Source organism: Lampetra fluviatilis, chromosome 23 (genome assembly GCF_964198595.1).
Source record: "Lampetra fluviatilis chromosome 23, kcLamFluv1.1, whole genome shotgun sequence".
In the NCBI taxonomy this organism is placed as follows: domain Eukaryota; kingdom Metazoa; phylum Chordata; class Hyperoartia; order Petromyzontiformes; family Petromyzontidae; genus Lampetra; species Lampetra fluviatilis.
Genome location: NC_136297.1, coordinates 5,677,787 through 5,701,493, shown reverse-complemented (window position 1 = coordinate 5,701,493; position 23,707 = coordinate 5,677,787). Strand labels below are relative to the sequence as shown.

At 49.3% G+C, this 23,707-nt stretch overlaps 1 protein-coding gene across 1 annotated transcript; it reads left to right on the top strand.

The window, feature by feature from the left end:
- The first annotated feature begins 788 nt into the window (after positions 1-788).
- LOC144940640 (uncharacterized) lies at positions 789-21,675 on the top strand. Its single transcript, XM_078866901.1, has 6 exons — positions 789-972; positions 11,647-11,829; positions 13,734-13,805; positions 14,388-14,450; positions 15,371-17,269; positions 18,107-21,675. The coding sequence occupies exons 1-6, from the start codon at positions 930-932 to the stop codon at positions 18,112-18,114; spliced, it is 2,268 nt and encodes a 755-aa protein (XP_078723027.1). The 5' UTR covers positions 789-929; the 3' UTR covers positions 18,115-21,675.
- The last annotated feature ends 2,032 nt before the right edge of the window (positions 21,676-23,707 follow it).

Here is a 23,707-nt window from a genome sequence, read left to right as displayed (position 1 = left end):
ACGTGACTTTACCGAAAGAACCAAAGAGACATAATTGTTTAACGTTACCCAGTTTATATACAAATTCGTGAAGATGTAGTTCACGTTAGCATGCACCTACGAATTTCGTAGTTCGCATAAACATAACACTAAACATTTAGTAGTTCATATAAACGCATACCGACAAAATCCGTAGTTAACATTCACATACGCGTACACATTTCGCAGTCCGCATAGAGACGACACAAATTTCGTAGTTGGCATAAGCACGTTTGTTTGCATGTGGTAGTTCGTACAGATGTAACGCCGCGCATATCGTAGTTCACATAAGCATAGGGCTAACGCGTTCCACCCTCGGGCTATGAGGGGGGGAGGGGAGGTGGATGAGGTGGAAGGGGGGGAGGGGTGGTGTGGGTGGGGGGGGGTGGTGTGGGTGGGGGGGGGTGGTGAGGGTGGGGGGGGTAGTGGGGGTGGTGTGGGTGGGGGGGGTGTGGGTGGGTGGTGTGGGTGGGGGGGGTGGTGTGGGTGGGGGGGGGTGGTGTGGGTGGGGGGGGTGGTGTGGGTGGGGGGGGTGGTGTGGGTGGGGGGGGTGGTGTGGGTGGGGGGGGTGGTGTGGGTGGGGGGGGTGGTGTGGGTGGGGGGGGTGGTGTGGGTGGGGGGGGTGGTGTGGGTGGGGGGGGGTGGTGTGGGTGGGGGGGGTGGTGTGGGTGGGGGGGGTGGTGTGGGTGGGGGGGGGTGGTGTGGGTGGGGGGGGTGGTGTGGGTGGGGGGGGTGGTGTGGGTGGGGGGGGTCGGGGGGTGAGTGCGCATGCGCGCCGGGAGAGTCCACGCCGTCTGTTGCTGCAGCCGTGGTAGTAGCAGCAGCAGGAGGAGGTGAAGGTGGTGAACGAGGTTGACGACTGCTGCTGCTGTTGCTGCTGTTGTTTCTGCTGCTGCAAGAACAAAGAGGACATGGGAAAGAAGACGCCGAAAAAGTTGGACTCCGCGCAACATGGTTAGTGAAAGAGGTTGTTGTTGTTGTTGGTGGTGGTGATGATGACGACGATCTGTCATCGTTATCAGCGTTCTCGTCATGGTCATTCGAATTCTCTTCACGGATATTAAATATGCAATGGCCTGGCATTGTTGTGGTTATCGTCGTCGTCGTCACAGGACTCATACCCGTCATGCCACTGGAGTTGTTTAGTTTGTTCTCCTTACCCCGCACCTCAGATTAGCGCGCGGTTGGCTACGTACGGTGCGAAAGAAGTTCAACACACGCACGCGTAGAACGTCATCGCCGTTATCGTTCTGCCCTCGGCATAATCTACATCACCAGCTCCATCGTCGGCTTCACGCCATCGTCACTGTCTCATTAACGTCTCCACGAGCCGTCAAATCGTCAGCGTCGTCGGCATTTGCTCATCGGCTTCCTCGCCGTGCGTGGCACCGCACCGCATGGACGCAGCCGTGCACCGACACCAATGCGATGTGTCAGCGCCGTATCTTGCACCGTGCAGCAGTTTTGGCACGCGATGTATGGGCGCCATTGCACAGTACGACACTGCACGAACAGTACGGCACTGTACGAACAGTACGGCACTGCGCGAACAGTACGGCACTGTACGAACAGTACGGCACTGTACGAACAGTACCGCACTGTACGGCACTGCACGAACAGTACCGCACCGTACGAACAGTATCGCACTGTGCGAACAGTACTACACTGTACGAACAGTACTACACTGTACGAACAGTATCGCACTGCGCGAACAGTACATCACTATACGAACAGTACCGCATTGTGTAGACACGACAGTACTGTGTAGACAGTACGGCACTGTACAGGCACGCCCGCACTGTAAAGACAGTACCACACTGTACAGACACGACAGTACTGTGTAGACAGTACCGCACTGTACAGACACGACAGCACGGTGTAGACAGTACCGCACTGTACAGACACGACAGCACCGCACTGTATAGACACGACAGTAGTGTGTAGACAGTACGACACTGTACAGACACGACAGTACTGTGTAGACAGTACCGCACTGTACAGACACGACAGTACTGTGTAGACAGTACCGCACTGTACAGACACGACAGTAGTGTGTAGACAGTACGACACTCTACAGACAGGACAGTACTGTGTAGACAGTACGGCACTGTACAGGCACGCTCGCACTGTACGGACACGTCCGCACTGTATGGACGTTGCCACGCCGTCAATGTGCCCCCATTGAGTGTCGCTGTGCAGCAGCAGCAGTGCCACGTGTTTGCACTGTGCCACGTGTTTGCAATGTGCCACGTGTTTGCAATGTGCCAAGCTGCACCCCTCACTACCGCACTGTATTCTATGGGTCAAATGCCAACGAGGTAACGATTTGACGACCGCGATTTGGCGGTGTCACGATTCATTCAAATTGTCAATGTCTCTCGTGTCTACGCTCTGCGGTCTTTTTCTCTGTCTCGCTCCGTATCGTGTGCTCAGCTGCCAACCCATACGGTGTAGCCCGTGTTATTGTACAGGGAAATTGAGTTTTCATGTCCATACGGCGTGTTTGTGTTTCTGCCTTGTGACGGGACTTTGTCGGATGAAGGTTGAGATTTATCAGTGGGCACGGGGTGACCAATAGGGTCTGAATTGGTCTGTAATAAGGTAGGGGCACTGATAAGGTGTTGACAGCTATGAATGTGTTCTGTCTGAATCGTTCGTTTTGTCTGTATCATGTCCTCTGTTTGATCTGTTCTGCCCGGCTGTTCCGTCTATATTTGTATAATATGTTCAGTCTCGTGCCGTTCTGCCCAATATGTACTCTTCCGTCATGTTCTTGTGTACCGTGACCTGTTCTGTCTCGTGTGTCAGACACGATGGTCTCTCATGCAAAATCTCTTCGTGAACGAGGAAAAATAAAGACTTATGGCACAGATAACAAAATCAACACATTCATCAAGAACACCGTGGCAACGAAATCTACAATATGTGACGTTTTGGGCAACGACCCTTCATAACTGGTGACGTAACTTAAGCCACCACTAGCACACATTGGCGCATTGCAATGAATGCATTGACCGTGCAACCCAAACTTTGGACTGTATAGGAGACCGATAGGGATACTATGAGGCTCAATGATACAGAGGCCCGTAAATAAACATGGAAATGCATTTAAGGCTAGCCACATTCGTATGATCGTGCCCAATACAGCCCAAAACTGTGGCCCTTATAGTAAACCACTCTGTAGTCGGCACTTCTTCAAGGGAAGTGGAGGAGCAGCAAAACTAATTGCCCTCTTCCCTGAAGCCCTCCTTAACATATTTCTACTCTACGCAAGAATAGAATCGAATGTGTTTTGACATCACTAGAGACTATTAATAATAGAATGCCCAGCCGTAGCCTTAAGGTATATTTTGATAGTTCATTCACAGTACTGTGTTTTATGTAACCAATAAATAAAATAAAGCAACCGAGACCCACGCCAATAAATTAACTAAAGCATTTGAGACCCACGAAACAATATTGCCACTTACAAGGGCGGTTGGGGTTACATATGACATTTAAGTCGACATTTTAAATACATTTTAGGTGCACAATATTATTTTTACTTTCGTGTTCCTTGTGTAGAGAGAAACAAGCACATATTCTGGAACGGCCAACGTAGTATTTTTTTTTTATAATCACAGTAAGGCACATATACTATGTTTTTATATATAACAAATATAGATTAACTTTAACAATATCAAAGCTTGAGACTTGTGTGTGACTGCCTGTGACACAGTCAGAGTCGTGCATCTGCTATATAAGAGCTGTACTTTGTGTGGGGCATGGAGTCTCGAGTTAAAATCTGTTTTCAATTTTAATTCAGAAAATTTGTTGTGCGTCCAAAAGTGAACCAACCTCACCAGCTTTTTATTAAGCTTGCGGTGGCATTTGTATGGTTATGTAATAGTTGTGCACACCCCCGCCAATAATATGATACCAGGTCTGTCGGGGAGACAGCGTCTGAATGACGCTGTCTCCCCGACAGACCTGGTCTTCACCTGAGGACGGCTGCTTGTGTTGTGGCCGAAACGTCGTGAGAATTATTTTATTATGTTTTATTTTTATTATTTTATTACTTCCCTTCTACGTGACTTTACCGAAAGAACCAAAAAGATGAATCCCTGCAGTCACGAAAGCTTTAAATCGAAATGATTAATATTATTCATTCAAGATTGCAATTCAATTAAATAATCGACATCTGTCATTCCACCCCTACTCAGTAAGCATTTCTCAAGCATGTGAAAAAATCTTCCTCCTGCCACTAAAAATGGTATTTGGTCTACTTTACCACAATGTCCAGGCGTAACAAAAAGAAATGGACGAACCCACACTTTACCCCACCACGCATGACCTGCGTGTAACCTATTGCCTCGGTGGACAGAGCAGAGAGGTGGGGGCGGCGGTGAGGGCATTTGAGGAATGTCCAACTTTAAATCAACTGCCGTGCTGCGAGATGGAACTGGTAACATCTGGATTACAACTTCAAAGTCCATTATGCTCCGTGCATGAGATTTTAGAAGTCTTCACGCCACGTTTTGCACTCGCCCTCACTTGCCAGACAACTTTCGGTTGCATTTACCCACAGACGAAGATCCAGACTGTTGGCTCTTTTGTTAACGAGCTCCTAAGGAGGCAGACATGGTGCACGAGGGGGTGGTGTGGCCAGCACTTCTCTGGCCTGCCTGCTTACGCGTCACACTTGCAATTTAGGTTGTCCTGGTCTCTTGCTGATTTCTCACCTGTTCAAACAAATAAACTTGAGACACTCCGTCAGGAACTCCTTTTTCAGGCAGCTGATGGGAATCAAACCCAAACGTCCGAACTCGCGGCGCAGTGCACAAAACCATTGCGTGACCACTCCCCACATTCGAAAAAACACAAGACTATACTACTCTTGGCTGGAAATTTCAACCTGTTCATTAAACCCAGAGCGAGAGTTTCCACATTCCCGGTCTATTCCCTGCAGCATTATTCAATGGCAGAGCAAAACCCACAGCAGCATTGTTAGCACTGCCGTTGGTTTTCCACATGCAGTTGAGATGCTCTTATTATATGTGAGTTCTTAATAATGCGTCAATTACATTTACAGCCCCTTTGTAAATCCACTGATGGATGAAAGTCTTTTCATGCCCTGGCAGCCATTGGTGTTGTTTGGCTGTGTTTCACCCGGTGGGGGGGGGGGCAGGATTGGTTCAGATAAAACTTGCCACCGATGTTAGAGGCTTGCCTGGAACGGAACTTGGATAGCTCTAGATTTGAAGTTTTCGTGACTGCAAGGATCCATACTCTTTCACCGAAAGAACCAAAGAACTTGGATAGCCTTTGTTGTGCCACCACTCCCGTCCCTTCTGAAAAATAGATTTTCTTTTAAAATAGTAATTTTGGAAAATAAGCCAAGATAATAAAAAATGTTTGTATCCACACAGGTTTTAGTATAGCAGCCATTAGAAAATACATATTAAAAATATTAATATCACAAGTCAATAATTATTGTTACGTCTTTCAAATGAATTCTTAATCCAGTTATTAATGCTCATAAGTACGATGAAGTTTAACATACACTTTTTGAACAACTCGGCACAGCTGAAAATGTGTGTCCTCATAGTGGTCACATCAGGCAACTCATGTGTGAAGTGAAGTCATGCCTGTGCAAAGCACTCTGGGTATTTAAAATATGGCAGTTAAATCGTGTTACATCATTATGCAAATTAGTTCTTGGTGATTGTCAAAGCAGCTGAAATTTACGGGAAGTTAGTCCGTACACAGCCAAAGTAATGTGTATCTCTGAAGCCAAAGTGAGTTGAGTTTCAAGAAAACGGATTTGAATAGAGGTGAGTAAATAAAATGCAATCAGGATCTAAAAGCAGATGTCTTGAAATGGCTACGTACTGAACTCTGTTTATGATATTTACGTATGACAAAGCACTGATGTCACATTCGCATATGATTTGCCCAAATTATAAATAATTCTCACAATGCATGATTCCATTTCAACCGAGCCACCTGCATCTCCTTCACTTTGAATCCAGTAGTGAGCCAGGGTTTATACCCAAGTCTGGAGCTGTCCTAATTCAACATAATGCACAGCCCTTTGTGAATCCAAGGGGTTTGTTTGACCATACTTCACCGTGCTAATTAATACGGGGTTGGTAAAGGCGCGGGGGAGCATAGACGTGGGGGCATAGTAGTACAGTAAAATGGGTGTTGCTGCCAGCACTCTCTGCTGCCTACTACAGTGCAGCCTAGTACAGCCTCGGAACCTATGACAACCTATGATGCATGGTTAGTTGCCTGTCCAGGCACTGTCTAGGTCACTGTTCTTCACTAATCTTCAGAGGGGGGCCACTTTCGCCAATAAGACATCATCAGTGTGAGGACCGCCACGCATTTCAAACCATTGCGTTTGACAGCGTGATGGGGCCTTTTCACATTTCTTTATTGTCGGGGGGGCTGCAGATCAGGGCCCGCCAGTGGCCCGCGGGCCTTGCAAGGAAGAACACTCGTAAAGGTTCAAACCTACTTATCCTCTGAGATCTGAAGAGATTGGGCGCATTCCGGATGATGCGGTCGTCAGTTTTGTGGGCCAATTTATCGAGGAAACCCAGCGTGTTGGCAATGCTGGTTCAGTGGCTCTGATACAGCCATTGTGAACCTCCCTGAGAAAGAGAGACTGGGTCATTCTGCCAGGCATGTAAGAATGCAGCTGCCTATCCTCCACCATTGTGCTTTGATGAATCATCAGATTTTGGAGTCACGGTTTGAATCGAGGGTGGATGTTTGGTCTCGTTTGCCCCGTCTGTCTCGTTTGCGTTGTCTTTGTCCGTCTGGTTTTTGTTCATTGCATTCGCCTGAAGGTAACAGCTGCACATTATTTAAGTACACCGTTAACATTTCTTACACACGTGCACATGTGTCATGAGCGTAAGATTAGCCGAACTGATACATCGGTACGTGTCCCTGAGCCGCCATTGAGCCAGGATCTCAGTGGCTTTGACATTTCCATTATTCACCTTTTGGAGACACCAAATCTTGGCTGTGTTGCACGCAGTATCTCAGTAGGTTTGACGTGGCCATTCTGAACCGCATTTTTAGAAGAGACACCTAGACCCAGATCTGAACACCAGGCTCACAGTGGCTGTTATGACCCCCCCCCTCCAAACTGGGTGCCGTGACATGCAGTGCAAATATATATATGTGTGTGTATAAATATATGTGTTAAGTACAACCACGCAGAGACGAGGAATACTAGATGGGCTGTTGCCGTTTATTAAACCACTCTCACACTCGGCATCCTACACTCACACCAGTGGAGGTGCACTCTCTCTCGGTCCTTCACCCGGACACTGAACACTATATGGGCCCTACCCTTGGCTCTCTCACTCGTCTGCCCGGAGCGGGGGATCAGCCAACACCGCTCCGCGACGAGGAGAGAGAGACCCTCTTCCAGCCGCTCCTTATCCCGGCTCCCCATGGCGACCTCGCCCCCGTCACGGGGTCCCCCTTAAGAACCCCTTTGGGCAGCTCCTCCCCCCAGCTCGGCCCCGCCCACGTTCTTGAAAGTGCTTTCGGAAAGCCCCTTGTAATCCGTGACGTCACGTCATCCTTGACTCTCAATCCGCTAGCACCTCCTGCCACTCGCCCCCCCTCATTGGTTTCTCGCAATACTCCTCTACACATGTAAACAGTGTAGATGTCTTGAGTGTACTGTCATGTGTACATGTGTGTCCCATGTGTAATTACATGTGGGGAGCAGTAGCGTAGTGCTTCTTCATTCACTGCATTACAAACTCGGCAACCTGGGTTTGATCGGTGTTCATTATCCGATCACATCCTGTGCCTCCCAAGGAGTTTGATAAACATCCCAATGTAGGACGACAAGAGCTTGGACAATTGTTGGCGCCAGTTCAGGCTGCCTTCCCGATTTGTCTGTGGCTTCCCCTGAGTGTGGCATGGTGCAATATCTACTCAGAAGTGTGGACAGGTCTCTGGCCATGCTCACGCTTGGATGACAGAAATAGCTGAGCGTTGTGCCCACGGCCTGGACACCCATTGGTGAGAGATGCTTGCGGCGGCAGTCGTAATTGGTTGAAACTGAGCGGTGATCGTCTCCCCAGCAGGCAGTTGCTCACTATTGGTCAATTTTGCACGCTTTTCAAATCGAGCAGCTGGTTGTCGGGAAAACAGTGTGCAGATCTACGGGGCCTGATAACAGAAAAATCGCATAAAAGCCACCAGGAGATTGACGTGTGTGTTCCCGTACATCCTAACGAGGTTGCCAAAATGGTCGGGTGGCAATGGTCGCTCGGAATCACCTCACTGCACCAGCCAATCAACTGCCCGGAAAAGACGACCCTCATGCAACATGGCCACTGCAAAGTCCCTATGTAACATGGCTGCCATAACATCACCACCTCATGTGCATAAGCTAGTCTGTGGCTGAGATAAGTTGTATTTTACTGGTAGGAACGAAGTGAACCAGCCTACAATAGATTATATCGTCCGTCCGTCCGATGTCCGATTAGGTGTAGCAACATCGCCGCCTACTGCAAACACTTGGCAGGACCCTACAAAAACCTTTAGACTCAGTGAGGCTTTCCTGGCTAAACAAGTGTAACATTTTTCTTATTCATATTCTCAGTCACGAAAGCTTCAAATCTAGAATTAAGTGTAACATTCCCTTATAATTCTCTGAGATAGTTTTTTAATTCCCTGAGATAGTTTTTAATTAAAACATTTAAATTAAAAATTAACTAATTCCCTGAGATAGTTTTTAATTAAAACATTTACATAAAAAATTCACTCACAGCGGCCTAAAGCCTACAGCTAGGCCTAAAGCCTAGAACTAGGCCTCAAACTCTCCCTTCATATCGTATTTGTTCATTCCTACCAGCTCACCCCGCAGGGACCTGTTTATGTTTGCAATACATTTGAAAGTAAAGTGATTTCGTGTGCATTCATTTGTGCGAGTGTGAGAGATTGCACGTATGCAATTTTTCATTGTATTTCCGTGGGAATGTCTTCATGTGCGCGCGTGTGTGTTTTTTGTGTGTTTTGTATCTGTGCGGCTCTTATCGTGTGCTCTGTTGGCCTTAATCGGTGCTTATTAACAGTCTATTAAGAGGCTGCGTGGAGGGGGGGGGATCTTTGCCTATTTATGACAATGCGTGTCTGTGTGCGGAGAGTCGTTGTTAGCGATTGTGCACTCATTGAGTTTGTGAGAGCGTGCGCGCGTGCTCGTGGACCTGAGCTACGGCAAACTTTTAAGGGGTGACCTCGACCGCTCCTAAGTCCTCACGGAATATACGCGAATATTTTTAGCGTTAAATTCCCGTTTGGAATCGAGAAATTAGCACGAGTCTTTGCCTATGCAATTTCTAGAATTACTTGAATTGCGTAAGTCGTTTGGGTACTCGGGGTCCCTTGCTTTGGAGCAATTATGTAGGCAGGCATGTGTAATACCTAAGGGGGGCGGCTGCTCTTGCATTGGCTAAGGATGGCTCGGGCTGTATGTAAGAGGAAGCACACGACCAGCTGCAGTGGGGACCAAAGGCGAGTGCAGTTTGACTCAGCAGCCCGAAAGGTAACGCCTGCACATGATTTACTTACATTATGAGCAGTTCCTATGCACATACACGCGCACACATATTTCAGGGTATGTCTCGTGAGAGCACGGATGGATTAACTGATAAATCGGTAGGTGTGTCTTAGCTGGGAACGACTGGGAACTGCCTTCCTTTACGCTGTGGGTAATTTCCTACACTGCACTGTGTAGTTTAAAATGCTGTTGTACATCGGGGTCCTTGAAGTAACAGGGACCCCCTGTCTGGGTTAGAGTGGCCGTCGGAACCACAGTTGGTACGTGAGTATGGCCAATGTATCAAGGTCAAGGACAAGGTCAATTCAAAGGGCAGAACAGGAATGGGGTGGGGTTAATTACGAGGACTAGCAGGTTTTCTCCGCGGCGCTTCCCTACGCAAGGATGAAGCGGTGAAACCTTGCTACGGAACTTGTGAAGCCGGAACCCTTTGTGTTACGGGCAGGGGTGAGATGCAGTGGTGAACCGAGCTGCGGTCGGCAGTGCTGGGCGGTCTCGCGTTAATGTGCGGTGTGGCATAGGTAGTGCTGAATTGCGGTTGAGGTGCGCAGGTGGATTGTTGAGGAGGCGCGTGAGGTCGCCTCCTTGTGATGACGAGTGACAGTTGGGGGGTGTGGGTGGGGTCTGGTTGCAATGGGTGTGGTGGGCCCCAGAGATCCATCCACACTGGTGTAGAGGAGTAGTGGGGGGAAGTGAGGGCATCGGCAGGAAAGAGCTGGATGACGTCATAGGGTGACGTCATGTTACCCAGAGGGGAGGGGTATTTAAGGGGGACCCCGGGGCGAGGGCCGGGGTCATTGTGGGGAGCCGAGGGAACGGAGGTCTCGAGGGAACGGAAGACACGCCGAACGGACGACACGCTGCTCGGCACCGAGACCCTAGGCCGAGGAAAGAGTGGGATTAGTGGGCAGCTTAGGTGAGGATAGGCCGAGGGGTTAAGCGGGTACAGGGACGGTCCACGGGAAGGAACAAGTGTAGAAGTGTCTACCTCCGGTGTGATCCGGTGCTTCTGTACGTGAGTGTAGTAGTTAATAAACTGATGATGATTGCTTGTGTTGCAGTCGAAACGTCGTGATTTGATTTATTAAATTTTCTACCTACGTGACTTTACCGAAAGAACCAAAGAGTATGGATCCCTGCAGTCGCGAAAACTTCAAATCTAGATTGGCAATAGCCCTTACAGAGAATCTCGTCTCCGTGTGAGTTTACACCACTACACTGGTGCTCCAGAACCCAAAAAGAGCAGAACCAAGGGTGTGGGGTAAAATCGCGAGTGTGTGCGCGAAGCTCCAGTGCAATCCAAATTGTTTTGGTGGATGGTGGGGACTTCCCGATATCCGGAAGGCTATTCCAAACAACCGTGGTACCTCGCGAAGGTTGAGGCAGCCTTCATTGATAACGTGTCTGTGTGTGCGAGTTTGGGAATGCGACATGGCGTGGGCGTTGAAGAGTGTGCGCTCAGCCGTAATTTCTTTTTATTTTTGGGACAATTAGGACAGTTTCCATTTTTTCCGCTCGCTGTCTAAAACCTCGCTACTCGTTGGAAACCCCCGTGGTGGCCTGACGACACGATGAAGCCAAACCAGCCCGAGCGAGCGTTGTTAGAGGTGACGGCTAGTCTCGTGCTCCCTGTGCCACTCTACCCATCGCACACGACAAGTGACCTGATTGACCAAATTACACAATAATGACACCGGCCACGGATGCTCACATCACATCAGTCACCCCCCCCACCCCCCACAGCACGAACACCACACGTTACAAATATGTCAGCATTTTGAGATGCAATCTGCTTTGAACTACACGATGCAAAATAATCATCACCCCCCTCGGGCGAATCGGCCTTACGTGAGTACCTGGTGCAGCGTGTAAACACCGTCAGTGGGGGAAACAAAGGCGGCCAGACGTGGTGCTGGCAAGACCACCCCCCACTTCGTCAGCCGTTGCCAGCCTACGCAGGCGCTGGCTATAGAAACAGCCCTTTCCCCCCCCCAGCGGTCTGTTTGAGGCTATCTGCGGCACCTTTGTCTGTGCGTATTTTTCGTGCGCAGAAATGGAGAAGAGGCCGCCTGGCACCGCGCGGACGAACCAACGGAACCGGAAGCCGAACGCCTCCCGGCGGAGTCGCTGGGGCGGCTGCGGCGGTGGCGTCGTCACTTGCCTCGTGCTCACGGGCGCACTCGTGCTCTCGGTGGTGCTGGCCTACACGCTGGGGCTCACCGACACGGTGGCAGGCACGGACATGCACGCGCGCGCACTCGCAGTCGCAAACATAGACACGCACACGCCATCAAACAAAGAAGTGAGTGATATCTCGCCGAATCGAGCATTAAGGCGGTGTTATTCTTTGGTTCTTTCGGTAAAGTCACGTATAAAGATAAAATAATAAATTAAATAATAGCATACGACGTTTCGATTGCAACACAAGCAATCATCATCAGGTATAAATGAAATAGCTACAAAAAATCTAACCAGAACACTATAGACAGACATCTAAGCAGACAAATGTCACCAAGATACATAGAGAGAGTAACACAGGCACAGAGAGGGAGATCATCCACGCCACAGAGACGATCTCCCTCTCTGTGCCTATGTGTTACTCTATGTATCTTGGTGATATCTGTCTGCTTATATGTCTGTCTATAGTTTTCTGGTTAGATTTTATGTCGCTATTTCATTATACCTGATGATGATTGCTTGTGTTGCAATCGAAACGTCGTAGTATGCTATTATTTAATTTATTATTTTATCTTTATACGTGACTTTACCGAAAGAACCAAAGAATAATTCCTGCAGTCACGAAAGCTCCAAAATTAAGATTAAGGCGGTGCTCACCTGTTGTGTTTACAGCCCTGAGCCAGTTAGGAATAGTGTGGGGGGGGGGGGTCCATTTATAGCACTTCCCATAAAGTGGTGCTCCATTTCGTATCGCCAATGAAGAGCAGCTGTTACAGAGTCTGTTCGAAGTGATTGAGCCGCGCTGCGTGACCTGATTTAGAATGTAAACACGATGGGGCCTCGTTATCCCCCCACAACCAGGAGTTGAACGCTCAACCTTCCAATTGAGAGCCGCTTGTGCTCACCGTGGAGCCGTCCGACTACATTTTACCTCTATAATAATTAAAGATAAAGATCCCCCGTATAGCCTTAACAGACTGTAGGGGCAAGTGCTGTTAGCGAGCACCTATGAAGGCCGGAACGGTACACGAGGGGGTGGGTGGCCAGCACCACGCCCGACCGCCTTTGTCTCCCCAGTGGCGATGTTTACACACCGCACCAGGTACTCATTTAAGGCTGAGTCGACCTAGGGGAGGCCCAGGACCGGTTCAGATAATCGTCACTGGTGTTAGCCGTGAGCGGGAATCGAATCCGAGTCGCCAGGTTCGTAGCGCAGCGCGCTAACCGCTACACCACCGCTCCCCTAATAATAATAATTACACGCAGACGCACACGCGTACAGCACACATGAACGTACACACACGACACATTCCCGTACAGCCTTTAACAGACTGTTGGGGAAAGGGCTGTTGGCACATACTGATACACGTATATAAATACAGACGCAAGCATACAGACCCATGTACACACAGACATGAATACAGACATTATACTGCACATGCACGAGCACACAAATGCTCACATGTTTGGACATATGCGTTGATGCGTATGAACATTGAGCATTGATGTGTACTAACTTGACAAAAGAAACAAGCTCAAACACACAGATAAATATCACACTAACTCACACACTCACACATCATAGACAACGACAAAGATTCCCCATATAGCCTTTAACATACTGTTCGGGCAAGTGCTGTTAGCGAGCACCTATGAAGGTTGGCATGGCACCCGATAGGGTGGGTGGGCACCACCATGCCCGGCTGCCTTTGTCTGCCCAGTGGTGATGTTGACACGCCGCACCAGGTACTCATTTTAGGCTGAGTCGACTTATGACCAGTTCAGATAATTGTCATTGGTGTTGGCCGTGAGCGGGAATCGAACTTGGGTTGGTGGGTTCTTAGCGCAGCGTGCTAACCGCTACACTTCCGCTCCCAATTTGTGCCTGATAAACAAAACGCACACACCGTCTGTTTTTTTTTTCCATAGCCAACTAAACGCTTGTGTTTTAAAATTTCAGAAAAGCTCACCGATTATGACATGGACGGGGACAGGGATTTCGACGTGGAAGATGTCAAGAAAATATTCCAAGGTAAGGGCTGCGATGAGGCTAATAGCATGCGTTCCCACCAGACCCACTCACCTACCTACCCAGCAATCTATACCTAATGCTGTCTTATAACCTACCTACATCCTCACATTTCCTACTTGACACCTCCCTTTTCGTTTTATCATTCCACTCACCACCCACACTCATCCACCTACTTACCCTACCCCCTTCATATAGTCATCCTGATACCCATTCACTCACCTACAAATTTAACGAAACACACTCATTATTAACTTGCCCATCCAATCACCCACCCACTCGTTCATCCACCTACCCACTGACTCACTCACCAACCCTAACTCATGCATTCGTTCACACACGCGCTCACTCACCTACTCATCCACCAACTGACCAACCCACTCACTCATCCATGTGATCACCCACCCACTTACTCACTTTCCCACCCATTAATTGAACCACTTACTCGCTCACAAACTCATCCTTCCAATAACCATTCATCCACCCATTCACTATCTCACTCAACCATCGAATCAGCCAATCGCCCATCCACCCTCCCAACCACTGACTCGGTGCTGTGGTGTTGCTACATCCTCCTTGCTGCAGACAAGCTGGACTGGGACGGAGACGGTGACGTGGATGGGGAGGACATGCACACCCTGCTAGCAGGTGTGTGGACTTGTCTGTCTTGTCGGACTTCGTGTAGCCCTTGTCTGGCTGCCCTGTAGCGGATTCAGGGGGGGGGGGGAGGGTGACTGGTTGGGAATTTGGCATGTACCGGTTTATCGATCCGCTGTTTAAAATCATTTTGATTGAAAGCTTTCGTGACTGCGGGAATTAATACTTTTTGGGTCTTTCGGTCAAATCACGTAACTAGAAATAATTGATAACGACGTTCCAATCGCAACGCAATAAATCGTCTCGCCTGAAGACGATTGATTGCGTTGCGATCGAAACGTCGTGATCCATTGTTTCTATTTACGTGACTTGACCGAAAAAGACCCAAAGAGTTTGAAATAATTCGTTAGGCTCACGCAAGCATCTGTTGTTTAGGTTTTTTTTTGTTAATGTTACGTTCGGGCTAATTAAACGAATGAGACGATTCAAACTAGGTGGATGTCTCCCGGGGGCGGCACTGGCTACACACGTGGCCTTAAAATCCATCACTGTGAAGGCAGCGAGGGTTGGTAGATCACTCCACTATTGTTACGAAACTCCCTTCCCGTGTCGAGGAGGTGCCACATACCCTGGTTTGCCAGGTGAAGGCGGTACGCGTGGGTTTTCTCTGGGTACTCCAGTTTCCTTCCACATGTAAACAATTAATTGGCTGAAAACACCTTAATATATCGAGGACTGCTGAGCTTGGGCAGTTATTGGCATCGGCTCACCACGTGGCTGCCTTCCCACTTGTCCTTGGTTCCTCCTGGTGCCTCCTCTGTCTCTCACTACGAGAGCGAGCCGATGCTGCGTGGTGCCACGTTGCAGGTTCAAATTGCTATTATTACGTCGGAGACGATGGTGGTGCATTGCCACTGATCTCTGAGCCAGGTGGCCACCTCAGTCCTTCACGGCTCGTGTTTTATTTTCAGCCATCCAGAGCAAGTTCACCGGCAGCGAGGAGTCTAAGGCCGAGGCTCCCTCTGCCGACACTGGCGACCACCACCACCACCGACAACACGAAGATGAACAAGACCAAGACGTTCACCAGCCACTGGGTGATCACCACCACCACCATGAAGATGATCACGACCACCACCACCATGAAGGTGACCACGATGAAGGTGACGACCACCACGACCATGACCACCACCGTTACCACGGGCATGATCCCGAGCAGGAGGATGAGGATGATGATGATGATCAAGATGAGGAGGTCCACCTTCATCATGAAGTCGATCACCAAGAGGATCGCCGTGATCAGGAGGGTGATGATCAACTTGAAGAGGACCACCTCCAACATGAGGATGGCCTTGATCAAGAAGATGATCGTGACGATGATGATGATGGTGATGACGCTGATGAGCACCAAGAGGAGGTCGACGCTGTGCATGAGGAGCTCCACATTCACCATGAGGAGCTCCACGTCCAGCCTGAGGAGCTCCACGCTCAGCCTGAGGAGCTCCACTCTCAGCACGACGAGCTCCACGCCCAGCCTGAGGAGCTCCACGCTCCGCATGAGGAGGTCGATGCTCAGCAAGAGGAGCTCCACATTCACCATGAGGAGCTCCACGCTCAGAATGAGGAGGTCGATGCTCAGCCTGAGGAGCTCCACATTCAGAATGAGGAGCTCCATGCTCAGCACGACGAGCTCCACGCTCAGAATGAGGAGGTTTATGCTCGGCATGAGGAGCTCCACGCTCAGCATGAGGAGCTCCACGCTCAGCATGAGAATCACCATCATGGAGACGACCAACAGCAGCACCACGAGGATGGTCACCTTCAATCTGAGGGTGATCACCTCCACGAGGTCCACTCTCACAAAGAAGATGACCATCATGAAGAGGATGGTCATGACCATGGGGATGAGGATCAACATGTGGAGGTCCACCTTCATCAAGAGGGTGACCACCATCACCACGAGATTGACCCACACCATGAACAGGCCAACCCACACCACGAGGGCGACGCCGCCATCCACCCTGATGAAGTCAGCCACTTGCACCACGAGCATTTACACCACCCTGGAGAGGACGAGCAGGCCCAGGATGCGTCCCATGAGCCAGGGGACAACGACGAGGAGGAGCATTCCCCGCCACAGGAGGTGGTGGAGGGTGAATCTCAGCAGGTCCACGAAGATCATGTTGCGCAGCAGCGGCCGTCAGATGAGTTGCAGCAGCAGGAGGAGGAGGAGGAGTTGCAGGGACAGCTTGAGTCTGACATCAGCGCAGAGGCTGTGTCGCAACAACACGAGGCCATTGAGGAGGCAGAAGAGGTCGGGACAGAGGAAGAGCAGAAGGCGGAGGATGGGGACGGCGGACTGCATGAGCACCATGCCGCATCCTCTGACGAGAATGAAATCCCCATGCAGCTGGAGGAGAACGTCGAAGCGGAAGGTGACGGTGACGACGACGACGATGAGGTCGACGCCGCCCCAGCAGAGGACGTCCCCGACCATCGCGGGTCGAGCGAGCAGGGTGGATTGGACGAGACGCATCCTGCGGAGAGCGTGGACTTGCCAGAGTCGAACGAAGCACACGGCGACGATGGCGACCACGAACGCAGCGCCGACTATCCGCCGCAGCAGCGCGACGGAGGCAGCCACCGTCACGAGGAGCAGAGAGATGACGACGAGAACGCCATTCCTCTCAAGGAGGCGGATAACGGCGGCGGTGCAGCTGATTCGGGCGATGGTGATGCTGGTGGCGGACAACCCGAGCTCCACCAAGAGTTGCACAAGCTTCAGGATGAGGCTGATGGAGAAGTGGAGTTGGGGAGCGATTCTCTTCCTCCACCACTGCCTGGCGCCCACGGGGAGGAAGTGAGAGAAGGTGAGAGTCTAACGTGCTCAGACAACGATCACCCTCATAGCCTTAACCAACCGTTTTGGCAAGTGCTGTTGGCGAGCACCTATGAGGTACAGCATGCCACATGAAGGGGGTGGGTGCCCAGCATCACGCCCTGCCGCATTTGTCTCCCGGGTGACGATGTTTAGACATCGCACGAGGTACAAGTGCTCATTTTAGGCTAAGTCGACCTTGGGCATGCCCAGAACCGGTTTGGATTATTGTCACCAGTGTTGGTGGCCGTGAACGGGAATCGAACTCGGGTCGTCGGGTTTGTAGCGCAGCACGCAAACCACTACACTACCACTCAAGCGTACACACACGCAGCTACAAAGACAAAGCTCCCCCGTATAGCCTTAACAGACTGTAGGGGCAAGTGCTGTTAGCGAGCACCTATGAAGGCCGGAACAGTACACAAGGGGGTGGGTGGCCACCACCACGCCCGGCCGCCTTTGTCTCCCTAGTGGCGATGTTTACACATCGCACCAGCTACTCATTTGAGGCTGAGTCGACCTAGGGGGAGGCCCAGGGCCGGTTCAGACAATCGTCACTGATGTTGCCCGTGAGCGTGAATCGAACTCGGGTCGCCAGGTTCGTAGCGCAGCGTAGCGCTAACCGCTACACCACGCAGCTACACACACACACATGCGTCAGCCATACTCGCACGCTTACGTTGCACTGCTCTTCCAGAGTTCTGAACAGATTCTTCCATGTCATGTGACATGATACGGCACCAAGTAGAAAAAAATGGGATACATTTTTAAAAATTTTATTTAAAGAATCTGACAACTTAACTGCCCGTCTGTCTGTCTGTCCCCACAGGCCACTAGAGGAGGAGGCCACAGAGCCGCAGGCGAGAGGGGCGAGGTGACAAGCCAACGTGTTAATGCTGCCACCAATGACAACGTATGTCTGTGATGCAATAATATAGTGAATTTTTAAGAAAGGGTTTGTTTTCGATATGAATATGCAGTACACACTTGTACTGACGGGGCTGCGCGCGTGGTGGATACAGTGGCATTTTTGGAGGGGGTCCAGGTTTCGGCACTGACTCGGTAAATGTACCGCGATCCCTCTAACTCAGTTCGCCGTCAAAAGAGAAGTTACAACAGCCGTCGGGTTTACCGCAGACCCCCGCGGGTGTGCAGTCTCGTTTTCGTGTGGCTGTCAATGCGGAAACACCCTTTTGCTTGATGACGTTTGTGGGGGGTGAGAAGGGGGGGGGCGGGGGATGGGTGGTGTAGGGTAGGGTGATACTGAGTAGATTCACCAGCATTAAGACAATCCACGGTCCCCCTCTTTAGGAAGGGGGGGGGACCGTTTCCTAGTTTTTAAAATAAATATACAGTACATTTTAAATGCAGTATGATGACACTAATAAGCAAGTGGGCTGTGAGAATGGGTCGTGGTGCGTGGGACGTGGGTGCTGGACAGGGGGAGGGGGGCAGGTTACTACCTCGACAGGCATTGCAATTGGCACCCAGAGGTGTGCAACCAAGGGAAAGACCAAAGCCCGTCTAGGTGGTGGTGGTGGTGATGAGACTGTCAAGAGCGGTCCTTGGTGGTTCGGTGTCGCCTCGGCAACGGCTATGGGATCTTGCATAAGGAAGGCAGCAAATGGCTCCGGGTTGTCGCAGCATGGGCAGGACAGCGCCATATCTTGCGGCGGCTATTGACGTCGATTCACTGTAGGTTCACAACGGCGGTCGGCAGGGATTTTGCGAATGCATCGCAGCCGGCCAGGTAGCCGTCCTCCCGCTGGTGAGTGGGTTTGTAAACATTTGGGGTCGTGATTTGATCCTAGAATCGACCAGTTTTTTTTTTGTCTCATTTGTGTTGATCCTTGCCTCTGTTCAGCCTCGTTTGTTCCTTCTCAGTTGTTCCATTAGCCTCGAGGAAACGTTGACATTTACTTTGGGTAAATCGCAAGTAATCGATGTCCGCACTCGTGCAACATCATTGGTGCTGCCTACACCTGTAAAATATGCTTATATTCGCTAATGAACACCGATCGTTATGTTCATGATATAAGTGCATCGAATCGTATACATCAGGATATATTATCTGATGCATGAATTTGAACGCATGCGATCTCATACTACGAATAACAAAGAAGCTCAACACGTTCGTCAATAATACTGTGTGGCCTTAAAAGAACATTTTTTTACAATCGCAACGTTTCAGGCAATGGTGCTTCTTCATAGCACATCACACCTAACACAATTAGGCTAATGGAGTGATTAAAACTGAACTGAGGACACAGGAAAAGGGAAACTGTACAGAAGGGACAAACAAGAGCCAATGTTTGAATTGAATCTCTCGAAGCCAGCTGCTGCTCGTAATAAAAGCACGAGGAAAGTCGGGGCTCAGATGGCCCCAGCCACTCGGCCAGATTCGCTCCGTCATTGGAATCCTCTTCGTCACCATGCCTGTCCTATCCACTGCTGGATGCAGGCCTCCCCCCCCCCCACCCCACACCAACAAACTTCCTCGCAGTCCTGACGCTACATTCCATCTTGCTTGTGCACGCATGAGCCGACTTCATTGCGCCACCTCCCACGGCGTCTCGGACATACAGTAAAAGCTTGGATTGCGAGTAACTTTGTCTGCGAGTGTTTTGCAAGACGAGCAAATTTTTAAAAATAAAAAATAATTTGATAAACGGAGCGAGGTCTTGCAATACGAATAGTACGTGCATACGCTTTGTCTGCCGAGCGTCACGTGATCACAACTGATACACGAGTGCTTTGGATTACAAGCACGTTTCCGGAACGAATTATGCTCGCAATCCAAGGTTTTACTGTATTTGTTTTCCTTCCTTCAGCTACTATTGCATCGCCAGTCTTGTCCCTCATCCATTAAAGCCACGGCATGTCCTGCCCTGACCCCCTCCCCCCCCCCCCAGTCGACACGATGTCTCTCTTGCGTTGTGGTCTCTAATGCTGCTCTCGCTGTAATTCCCATCGTGTGTCACTCTGTCGTGCTGCTTTGCGTGCTCTCCAGCTTTAAAAAAAAAATATTTTTACACGTCTTTTTTCATACTCTGCGTCCGTGATCTGCGTATGCACTGATTCATTACGTTCTTTTATAGCCCACGTTGCGTCTCGTGTGCACGTGGTAGGGAAATGTAAATTTCCATCGAGAGCAATAATGCTTGATGTTTATTGTCCAGTGTTCTACGGAGATTCGACCGCTGTCGGTCGTGGGATGATTGCCATGGGATGATTGCAATAGCTCGCTCACGCGTTACACGCTCAACGCTCGATTGTCGGTACATGGGTCATCTGGGATTACAAGGCTTAACCGTCCTTTTTGGTGGGGTGCGGGGGGGGGGCAATGGAAGATATATATAAGTACGTATGTTGAACTTCTTTCGCACCGTACGTAACCAACCGTAGATGTGCGAGGTTAAGGACAACAAACTAAACACAATACTTGTAGGAGATGGGAGTTGTACTGCGCTCATTAGCACCTCGTGCTCCTCGCACGTGACTCTGCGACCGATGACGAGCGAGGCTTCGTTTCTCACCGAATGTTTCCCAGGTGAAACATGAAAAGGCAAAGTGTGTGACGAGTTGTCGCGGCCCCGTCGTGAAAGCGAAACTGGACGTGGTGTTGCCCGGTGCAGGAATATTTTCTGGGTCGCTCACCGAAACAGACCCAAATGGGAATGAGCCCGGCCTGTTCCGTTCTGAAACGATAATAGCTGACGGCACATCGAGGTGAACGATCAATATGGGTGGTTTATCAGCCAATTGACACAGTTTTTTAATTATTAGTCGTGTTTTTGTTTCTGGGCCATACCTCTTCCTCCCCTTATGATCCCGGATAATCGAGGGTTGACTGTACCTGTTGTAAGAGGATGTGTGTGTAATGCTTCATGCCTGGTTCGTGTACCTCGTGAACTTAACTCGCAGCGCTGCCCATTGCAGCCTGTGCCGGTACTGGCGGCGTTGCTGGCGCTCGTTCAGAGCCAGGGGGACTGCAAACCCGAGAGATGAAACGTGGACGATGCCATTCGCTTTCACGGAGATCGGTCTGTTCCTGCAACCGCGATTCGACGAATTTTTTAACGTTTGTCCTTACGATTTCACCCGAGAATCGTATTTGCTCTTTTTTTTCGTGGTGAATGTAGCAGCCTCTGGTGGGCAGCGGTGGAAATTATCACAATGCATCCGTGTACGAATCATAACCAATTCGATTATTGTACTCGCGATTCTACGTGGATAATTTAACCGCAATCGATTTCAATGAATAAACAAATGCAGTGTGACCGTGCTAATGAAGTTAAATGCGCAAGTGTCACTTCATTAATAGCAGCTTCATCTTCTTGGTTCTTTCGGTAAAGTCACGTAGAATGGAAATAATAAAATAATAAAAATAAAACATAATAAAATTATTCTCACGACGTTTCGGCCACAACGCAAGTAGCCGTCCTCAGGTGGAGAACAGGTCTGTCGAGGAGACAGTCTGACTCTGTCTCCTCGACAGACCTGTTCTCCACCTGAGGACGGGTACTTGCGTTGTGGCCGAAACGTCGTGCTTGTGTTGTGGCCGAAACGTGAGAATGATTTTATTATGTTTTATTTTTATTATTTTATTACTTCCCTTCTACGTGACTTTACCGAAAGAACCATGAAGATGAATCCCTGCAGTCACGAAAGCTTTAAATCGAAATTTAATAGCAGCTTGTTAAAGTGAATCGCAGTCACATCAATTGACGAGCCCTCTGCGAAAAAATGTGAACGGCCGTCGACTTTATTAGTCGAGTGGCTTTCTCTTGAGAGTGAATGGCGTTCAAATCGATAGCCCGCGGTAAACGTGAATGGCGATAGCCTTCATCACTCGACATTCCACGCGAATGACAATCGCGTGATTTAATATATCTCGGTGACTGCATGAGGCCGTTATCTTTCGTGAGAATATTTCTATGAAGGCGAATGGCCGTTCATTTAATACCCCCTCACCCCCCCCACCATCTCTGGGGTAAGCTGACTTAACTTTTATTTGTTACAGCTCAGTGTGATTTTACTTGATGAGGAATTGAGAAAATCGATACGGTTGATAAGCAATTATACGAGCAAAACTATATCAACTTATCGTACTCGCAAATGGAATGAAAATAGCATTTTAACTGGGTAAACGGCGTTCCGTATCACAATGACTACTGGACATGTGGAAAAGAGCTCCATAGCTCATCGGATTCCTCCAGTATAAATATTATAATTCTGATTTAAAAAGTACTGGTTTCCCTCGCTCTGTGCGGGTTCGGTTTGTGCGATTTCGCGTATGTATGCCAAACCTATTTATACTCAATAATTCGCTATACAGTACGCAGTTTGAATTCACTCCTGTGCAGCTATGCGCTCGGACGTCGGTGCAACACTGCGTGTACCGTGTGTACTGTTTGTGTACTGTGTGTGTACTGTGTGTGTGTACTGCGTGTGTACTGTTTGTGTACCGTGTGTACTGTTTGTGTACCGTGCGTGTACTGTTTGTGTACCGTGTGTGTACTGTGTGTGTGCTGTGTGTGCACTGTGTGTGCACCGTGTGTGTACTGCGTGTGTACCGTGTGTGTGTACCGTGTGTGTGTACTGTGTGTGTGTACCGTGTGTGTGTACCGTGTGTGTGTACCGTGTGTGTGTACCGTGTGTGCGTGCTGCGTGTGTACTGTGTGTGTACCGTGTGTGTGTGTACTGTGTGTGTACCGTGTGTGTGTACTGTGTGTGTACCATGTGCGCTACTCGGCAGGCAGCTGTCTCATGCGGTTTCGCTTTGTGTGCCCATTTTGTTGGAGCACATCTCCTACTACTACTACAGCATGGAGCGAGGGAAACCTGTAAACGAAATAAGTTATCGCGATCAATTTCATCCCATCAGGGATTTGCTCTGATCAGGAAGATTTTACTGTGAATAACAACACATTAATCACATGATGAATTCCATTTAATCACGTACGGCTCTAATGAGGACAAACAATGTGACAACGCACGTTTAAATTCCAGAGCATGTGAAAATTTTCATCTGATCGCAGACGGATTTTCATCATTAATATATTGTGAAAGCTTCCGTTTAAAACTTTACGTAAATCACAATAACACGCCAATCGCTGTTGGGCAAGAAAATATTCCGTTTTGAAAACGTGTAAGTTACTCTACTTTTTGTGAATTATACAAAAAAATTGAGCAATTGTTTTTTTTATCTTGGTTTTTTCTGTTGAAACATCAAAAGTAAAACGTTTTCATATATATCACATAACCTGATCGGAGCTAAGTGAGCCTACGAGTCCCTCTCTCAAGGGATATCTCGAGTTATAAAAGCAAATGCAAAGTGAATGTGCACGGCAAGTCTACTTTATCATTAGACCTCCCATGAAAGTGACCGGCGGTCGCTTGATAATTAAGCTGTATGGGCAGTCGCTAG

Coding starts and splice junctions, on each gene's coding strand:
- LOC144940640 (XM_078866901.1), top strand. CDS start 930: ATGGGAAAGAAGACGCCGAAAAAGTTGGACTCCGCGCAACATG. Junction 11,830..13,733: donor GCTCACCGACACGGTGGCAG/GCACGGACATGC, acceptor TTAAAATTTCAG/AAAAGCTCACCGATTATGAC. Junction 13,806..14,387: donor TGTCAAGAAAATATTCCAAG/GTAAGGGCTGCG, acceptor TCCTTGCTGCAG/ACAAGCTGGACTGGGACGGA.